The 8,969-nt window shown below is 35.3% G+C and overlaps 1 protein-coding gene across 2 annotated transcripts; it reads right to left on the bottom strand.

The window, feature by feature from the left end:
- Window positions 1-2,576: 2,576 nt before the first annotated feature.
- On the bottom strand, window positions 2,577-6,741 carry LOC120075400 (dentin sialophosphoprotein-like). 2 transcript variants are annotated; one of them, XM_039028768.1, is made up of 3 exons: window positions 6,499-6,741; window positions 5,854-6,248; window positions 2,577-5,182 (listed from the first exon to the last, which is right to left on the bottom strand). In XM_039028768.1, exons 2-3 carry the CDS (start codon window positions 6,207-6,209, stop codon window positions 2,923-2,925), a joined length of 2,616 nt encoding a protein of 871 aa, XP_038884696.1. In that variant the 5' UTR covers window positions 6,210-6,248; window positions 6,499-6,741; the 3' UTR covers window positions 2,577-2,922. The 2 variants fall into 2 exon arrangements, with proteins under 2 accessions (XP_038884696.1, XP_038884695.1); XM_039028767.1 differs by having other exon boundaries at window positions 5,854-6,226; window positions 6,499-6,740.
- Between the last annotated feature and the right edge of the window lie 2,228 nt (window positions 6,742-8,969).

Genomic DNA, 8,969 nt, shown 5'->3' with positions numbered 1-8,969 from the left:
GTTTGCGTCGTTCAACATGATGAATCTCGGCTAACCCATTATTATGCGTTATTATGCATTCAATGTTCTATTTTTGTAGCTAACGCATGAAGTGGACGCAAACGCGGAAACCAGGCTACCCCATAGACGACCGCATGCGGAGAAACTCTCTATCGCAAAGGCAAATGCATTCGATCAACGCATGGGTGTTGCGGTAATCAGCCACATGCGTCCATCACATGGGAGTTGCGCTCGTCAAGTGATTGCGGTCATTGTGTTGAAGTTGCGGTATTAAGCGAATGCAGTCATTGAACAATTGCGGCTACACGATAACACATAATAGAGGGATCAACGCAAGGTCTGTCTCTTATACACATCTAGATGTGTATAAGAGACAGACGCATAATAGAGGGATCAACGCAAGGTTGGTGGAATGAACGCATCAACGTACATCTCGGGAAAATCAAAAGCTGATGTTGACATTTCACCTACCACGCCGTTAGCAGCAGAGATTCAGAAAAGGACTAACCCGCTGCGAATGTCAGAATCAGAGCAGTCCATTAATGCTGTTGGCGATCCAAGCTCTATATAAAGAAGCCGATGAGCAGAATTTCAACTCATCTAGGGTTTTCCCCTACGATCCAGACTAATGCGTGAGAAGAAAGCTTGAGAGTTCTTTATCTTCTTCCTCCATTCCGAGTGATGATTGGAGCCTTCGACCAGAGCTAGATCTCGGGAGAGTCAGCTTCACCACCCATCAATGGCACCACCGGTAGCCTTGACGCACATTCGTTGGAAGCAAGTTATTGCTTCCAGCTGGTCCTTTCATTTTCTCTTCTTTTCTTATATTGTTTTGTATTACATTTTGTGATTAAGGAATTAATACATTATGTGTTCAATGCATTTCTGTGTTTCCTTTGATTCCATCTCCATCTTTCTTTTCTTAGCATCCTTAACTTTCATTTCATCACTTAGTGAGATTGCTAGAGTATTGCATACTTAGTCATGTGGATTAGAGATATGAAGCATGTAGCAAACCATCGAGAGGTGTGCGTTGCGTGAGTGTGTGAGAAAACCTTATTTGCTTGGTGTAAAACTGTAGCAACGCTTATCTATAGGTGGACGCAATGCTTGTCTATGAGTAAAGTCAGCAACAACCAACTGCCCGGGAGGGTAAGTGGTTGGTCGCATTAAGCAATGTAAGCTATTGTTCACTAAAGATAGGAATAATCTTACGTTAGCCAAGTTTATATGGTTACCTTGTCTTATGTATGCGTCCACTGCACCTTTAGAGCTACTCGGGAGAGAGTCTAAAGAAAGAACCTAAGATTCGAGAGAGCTAGATTAGAATCGATGCTCGAAAGAGCTAGATTAGGTTTACATAAGCAAGAATGGAGACTTAGGAATAAGCTCTGTTTTCCATCACACAACATATGCACCCTACGGATAGGATATTGCATGCGTCTAGGAAGTAGGATATGGTGGTGATATGCGGCTGTCACGCTCATGCGGCGAGAGCACGTAAGTGGGTTATAGGGGTTTAGGCTAGCATAGGCTTCTCGGCACTTTCGCATATACATCGCATACGTCCTAGAATTAGGCTCAAATGTGTGTAGCATGATCACATAGCTTGCGTTGACTATGGTTGCCCTTGTGGTCACTCTTAAGGGTTGCAATGAAGATATCTCCGCATTTTATCTATTTTTCCATCCATTAACTACCTGTAAATAGTTGTCGTGTCTCTACCTCTCATTCACACTCTCATTGCGTTGTCTGTTACTTAGGAGTATGAGTAGTGTTAGCTTAGCAACCCCTCCATCATTCTTTTATTCAACCGCCGCATGCACATTACCCCATTCATCCAGCTACAAGTCCCTAAGTTCGACCTCGGATCACCCGAGAAATTTGCGTTCGCGTTATATTTAGCGTGAGCGCAAGAAAACTTGTGACAGGATGCATGGTCATTGCATACATTTGTTAACGCATAGTCATTCCAATGCATGACCATCGACGCATGATAATCAACGCATACATTAAGAACATGCATCACATATTGCGAATTTTAGTTGACGAGTAATTGACGTCTAATTTCCCGGCATCAGTAGGAACCCGTTAAACTTCTATAGACTAATTTAAATGGAGTTAGGATAGATGAAAGATTTTTATGGACGCTTGAACCCAATTAATCGAGCATTTGTTTTAATTAAGTGATCAATTGGTAATTAAGACGCTTGTCATGGCTATCCAAGTAAGTTGACTAAGCACATTAAATCAAGAGATATAATCCTTAGTAATCATATGGTCATATGGTCAATCAAACATTAGGTGAATCCTAAGTCGTTTCTTGCACTTTAATTTTCCACAATTTACATTCCCGTGTTTTATTTTCCGATTTAACTTAGAGAAATTCTATTAACTAAGTAGGTGGTTCGGTGATGAAAACACTAAGAAAAAAAACTATATAATTCTATTACGTGTTAAAGGTTTCATATATTTTAAAATTTTATTAAAACCATGAGATAATTAATGCAAACTAATTATCGTTGTACTATACTTTGGACCTTTGTTTTTGGTAATATACTAAAGAACATACAAAATGAAGACAATATAAGAATTTGGGTACAGTTTTCAAATTTACTCCGGAACTCAAGTCTTCTGCCTATACAAACAAACTTGCTAGCACAAATGGGATCAAATATTGGATCACCTTTCTAAAACCTGACACAATTCAACAGTTAACAACACAAGAAGAGGCAAATCCATCTATCCGTCCGTAGCAAGCTTTTCTGTAGCAACTTTGACGCAAGTTTGAAATCAAACAACATTCAAATACATTTTCATTACAGGAAAAAGGAAAGATACAACCTTCCGAACAAGGCATCATCGTGATTCAAGCTCTAAAGATAGAGACAATGAGCAAAAATACGAATATGGAACCCTACCCTAATGATTATCACGTCTGCTCGATCGAGATTCATATTTAGCCCTCTTTCTGGAATCATCCCTATCTCTTGTAGATTCTCTAGTTTCATAATCCTTCTCAGATCTCAGCCTGCTACTTGGTTGATACTCCCCTCTTTCAACTTCCCTGCCCGATTTTAGACCCTCCTCTCTTTCATGTTTTCTCCCTCTAGGCTCCTCATATCTGCTGTGCCTCTTTTCCTCTTCAGTATCTTTACCAGTCCTACTGCGGTGATGAGACTCATTAGCCTTGCGATGATGTCTACTTCCATGCTCTGTTTCTTCAGTAAATCTGCTTCCTGTTTGAGTTGCCTTTCTGTCATCATCCTCATCTTGCACACTGTAGCGTGATCTAATGTTTGATTCAGAGTCAATTTTGGGATCTTCCCTGTACCGTCCATCCCTTGTCTCATCGTATCTACCGCTGCGTGCTCTTCTGCTTGATTCAGAATCATTTTCAAAACCTTTCTTGGGGTTGCCATGGAAATCTGAGTCAATTTTGGGGTCTTCCCTGTACCGTCCATCCCTTTTCTCATCGTATCTACCACTGCGTGCTCTTCTGCTTGATTCAGAATCATTTTCAAAACCTTTCTTGGGGTCGCCATGGAAATCTGACCCTCTTGTAGAATTTCGATTTCTGGACTTTGATTCTAGCTGCTGCTCATTTTTACCACCTTCATCAAACTTTCTCTTGCTGTTCATTGTATCTGTCTGTTGACTTGCATGGTTGAACTCATTGATAGAATCTTTCTTAAACTTCTCCAAACCATCCGCATGATTTAAGCTCCCTTTCCCTCGTTCACGAGCTCCACCACTTGCTTTTACTCCCTTCTCTAGATCAGAATCGTCTCCCGAAGAACATTTCTTAGCTCTCTTGTGTTTATCATTGCCCTTTCTACCTACTGCTAGGCTATCATCAGAATTTTCGTTGTCATCATGTTGCCTTTTAGCATCTATTTTTCCTTTTGTAGCTATCTTACCACTTCTACCCAAATATTCACCTTCTTCTTCAGAATTATCATCAGCATTGTAACTCCTACCTCTGCGTCTCTTCACTATTTCAACACCGCTAGAGCTGTTATCACCACTTTTTTCATTATCAATATCATGTCTGTGTCTACCACCATCTTTCTTACGATGCTTTCTCGACTTTTCGGAATTGGATTCACTATCTACCCTGCTCTTTCCTGCACGTTTGCTGTCATACCTATGCTTACTCTTCTTGCAACCTACATCAGAATCAGAACTGTCATGGTCAGAGCTGTCACTTTCTACCCCATATCTTTTACCATGCTGGTTTCTGTGCTTAAGTTGCCTGCGTTTATTATCAATCCCACTGTCAGAATTGGATTCATCAGTAGACTCCTGTTTCCGGCTTCTTTGATTCTTCACCTTTTGACTTTTATGTCTACTAGATCCTTTCTTGTGGCTGCCCCCCATTCCAAACTCATCACCATCCGTAATTGAATCAGAATCATCACTGTCATGCCTTCTGTTTTTCTCCGGCTTCTTTGAGAAGGTGTATTTCTTATCAATGTCACTGCTAGGATCACTTCCATGACCTCTTCGATTATTTCTCATGTTCTTCTTGGTTTTCTTGTGCTCTCCACCCGAATCAGTATCAGAAGAATTATCCCTATCATGCCTTCTATTTTTTTTATGCTTCCTCGAGGTGATATATTTCTGGTCAAAATCACTGTCTGGGTCACTTTCAGGATCATCTCTCCGTTTATCTCTCAAGTGCTTCTTGGTTCCCTTGCGCTCACCACCAGAATCAGTATCAGAAGAATCATCACTATCATGCCTTCTATTTTTCCTTGAGGCCACGTATTTGTGGCCAACATCACTGTCAAGGTCACTTTCAGAATCATTCCTTCTACTATCTCTCAAGTTACGATCAACAGAATCTGTGTCCGAAGAATCATCCTTAGGCCTTCTTTTTCTACCCTTCTGATGACCTTTCAACTCTTTTGAAATCCTTTTTTTGTCATCCTTATCATCATACTGATCTTCAGGGCCATGCTTTTTCCAATTCAATTCTCTGTCCAGAAAAGAATGTTCAGACTTCTCATGACGCTTAATATCAGCATTCTGACCCTCTCTTCTTTCTCTTGATGGATCAGAAATCTCTTCTTTAACCTGTTCAGTATCGCCCGATGAGCCCAACCCAAGAGCAGCTCTCAATGTTTTCATCTGCTCCTCCTTTCTTGCAGCAATTTGATGAGTCTGTGTATCTGATACCCTATTCAATCAAGGAAAACACCATTTAGACAATCACCTCGTGCACAAAATAAAAAACAGCACTGGGCGCAAAACCACAAATATGATAAAAAATCAGAATCAACAGAAATATAGTAAGTACTAAAATTAGTTTGACCTCCAAAGGAAAATAAATTTGCATTAAACCATGAAGGAAGAAGACTCAGAGCCATGAAAAGTTAACAAAGAAATTTTGTGTAGGCCACTTTCTTATTACTACCCGAATATTCATTCTACCACTCAAGAAAATTATCTTTTATTATTTAACGACCAATTATATTGCATGGCAAGGGCAATTCTTGCAAGAAAGCACGGGCAAGCCAACCAACCACGAATTGCAGTTTACCAAGTGTAATTTATCATACATAGTGTTCATTTAGGGGAGAAGAGGAATGCCCTCCAATTCAAGAAGGAAAAAAGCAGCAATAATATGCAAACCAATTTAGTATTCAAGCAATTAACAAAAACTAAATACCAAAAGAATGGCATTTGAGATTTTCTAATTAGAGTAATAGAATAAAAAGGAACTCCCAATGACTTCCCAGCTATCAAACATTCAGAAAATTTCAAAACATAATCAAAGATTCCGTCATCCTCAATCTCTTCAAGCTTTTTGTGTATCAAACCCACAAAATTAATGAGTGAACACCATACCTCTTATCTGCAAGTACGATGGCAGAAGGTCCATCTTTTTCCTCAGAACCTGAAGCAGCTTCCAAAGTCTCACGAGCCTCCCTCAACTTTTCAGAAATTTCATCCGATGTATAGCCTTGGTCAATGAGCTTGTCCTCAAGTATGACAAGTTTGAGTTCAATCTGACGCTTGCGATCATGTTCGAGAATGTCTTTATTAGGTTTCTTAGAAACTCCAGCAGTGCCCTGATCTTCTTCAAATCCTCTGGTGCTTTCAGCAACCTTTCCAGTCTTTGGCCTCACAAAAAATTTGTTCGTCTGGATGTAACCATTAGTGCCAGACCCTCTAGGAGTCTGTAATCCAATACCGTTATACATAGCCCTGCTTCACCAACCTAAATAGAATCCAATCAAGATCTACCAAATCATTCAAAACCATTCAATACAAGAAAATACACTAATCAATTACCCAAATCACACAACAAAAAATTACAGAGAAAAGGGAAAAAAATCTCAAGCACCAAAATAATTAGAAGAGAAATCGAAAATCAGAACATGAAAAAGATCAAACAAATAACAAATAACCCTTAACCTCATATATCATAACAGAACCAAATTTCATCTCATAAACCCTTAAACCCAAAATAATATCTTCAAATCTACACACCTCACACTTGAAGAACAACCGAGATTGAAAGTTGACAAGGAAATCAAATAGATCTCAAGAGAGCAGAGATGGAGAGAGTGCCAGAGACGGAGAGATCTTGACCGATCAGAGACGGCGGCAACATTGAGAGACGAGAGAGAGAAATCGAGATCAGAGACGGAGAAGATTGAGAGAAATCGACAACGTCGAAGAGATTAGAAAACCCTAGCTTATAAGATAATTTGTTGAATTATAATGTAGTTTTTCTTTTTCCTTCATTTTACTCACCCAATATTGAGGAGAAAATAATTATGGTTGTTACACTATAGAAAAGTATTCTTCAATGTAAATAAAGGTTAAATTTCATATTTTTATAGATACGGGTTATTAATCATAATTATTTGTTTTTTTTCGTTCTTTTAATTACATTTATGAATTTTTCTTTATTTTATCCCTAATACTTTTGAGCGAATCTTAAATCTAAAAGTTATATTTATAATTTATAATCTTTTAATATACTATGTGTGTCATGACCGATAGAGATACAGATAATCTATCGCAATCTATGATAGTAGATCGTAATATTTTATTATTATTTATAATAATTTTCTCATTTAAAATAATTATTCTATTACTAACTATCTTTTATTAAAATCTATATTTTATCTTTTATTAAAACGGGAGAAGGTTGGAAAAACATTTTTGAAATCCTCTCTACCTTACCGGGAGGGCTGTAAATTTTTTATGTCCAACTGTTTTTTTTTTTTTTTTTCAATTTTATAATTAGTATATTGTTATTCTATTTATATTGGTAGTTAGGAAAACCATATTGATTAATGAATTACATGTTTATATTCATTGCATTGAAATAAAATCCCATGTTTATGTTACCTCATGCCTAAAAAATTGTTAATCGGTTATAAATAGTAAATCAATTAATAATCAATAATAGATTGAGCATTCAAAGTTTGGAATTTAAAACTAAATATAACTTTAAATATAAAATCAAATCAAATTAGTAAAGTACTTTTAATGAGTTTGAAAAGTTCATTTCATTAAAAAAAAAATTAATGAATAAATAAAGTAGTTAGAACAGTTAATGGTCCAAATGAACAAAATAAACTTAATAAATCCTTCCAGAAAAATATTCTTTTTCTAGAATAAAAAATGTAATATCTATATATTTTAGAATTGTCAAATCAAATAAAAAATGTAAATTAAGTGTGAGATAAATAAAGCAATTTTGATAAACTCGTATAAATTTTAAAAAAACAGAAGGTAAAAATCTATAATATGGTAGCTATTAACTTAGCACTTTTATCTAATTATATTTAATCGTAGCATATAAAGAATTTAGAATAAAGTTATAATCTTATAAATTTTATTAACTCTAAATTTGTTTGTTACATAAATTTAGAATAATTTGAAAACTCTATTTTAAAAGTGAAAGCCTATGATAATAATAATTAACAAAGTACTTGAGGCTTTAATAACAAAATAAATGATAAAATTTGACAAATTAAAAGCATAACATAAATATCTTTTTTATCATTATAATTTTTGTTCATAATTATGTATACATAAACCAAAATTAACTTCTTTTACAATTGTAACATTTTCTAAACTGATATATATAGATAGAAATTATTCAAATTTTATAATAGCACAAAACAATAATCTATCAAATTATTTATTTATATAATCTAAATTTGAATGTTCAATTCAAACATATTTATGATCTTGGTTACTGAAAATTGAAAAATTAAATTTAAAATTTAAATATAATACTTATATGATAATAATATTAATAACAACAATAGTTATAATAAAAAGAGGCATTCCCGGTCCCTACATATCAACCATATCCTCCTATTAATTTCTTTATCTATAATCGACTCTTTACAAATTTTTGGAAAACCAACCTGAAATTTGAAAACCAAATTTGAAAGCCAAAATAAGTGGACCTCGTTTGAAATAAAATGTAAATGTAACAAGCAAATATAATTAGTTGCACTTAACGTTTATTGATGAATATATTGATTTAAAACTAAAACATGTACATAAATGAATGACTATATTTTAGGTAAATTTAACTTAATGGTATTGACATGTATTCTGATTCAAAAAATTTAAAAGGTCAGAGATTTAATCTCCTATTGGCATGCGCTACGTTCTAAAAGGTTGGAAGTTTAATCCTTCATCCCTACACTTGTTTATATATATATAAGATTAAATGATGATTAATTTAAAATCATTTTTTATATTTCAGATTACAAGATTTAAAATCATTTCTTAAAACTTTCTTGAATTCGAACGGAGGGTAAGTTGCATATAAAATTAGAATTTGATCCATATAATTTTAAAAGTTAGAATTTAGTCAAATTGTTAGGACTCATAAATAGTCTCCAAAGACGATTCGAATTATAAACCATAAAGGTTGAATTCTAACTTATAGTTCAACAACTCCGAAGGTGAAGAAATAAACCATATAC

This window comes from Benincasa hispida, chromosome 4, assembly GCF_009727055.1.
Source record: "Benincasa hispida cultivar B227 chromosome 4, ASM972705v1, whole genome shotgun sequence".
NCBI classification, from domain to species: Eukaryota; Viridiplantae; Streptophyta; class Magnoliopsida; order Cucurbitales; family Cucurbitaceae; genus Benincasa; species Benincasa hispida.
Note: the sequence above shows the minus strand (reverse complement) of the source record. Positions and strands in the feature narration are given on the sequence as shown.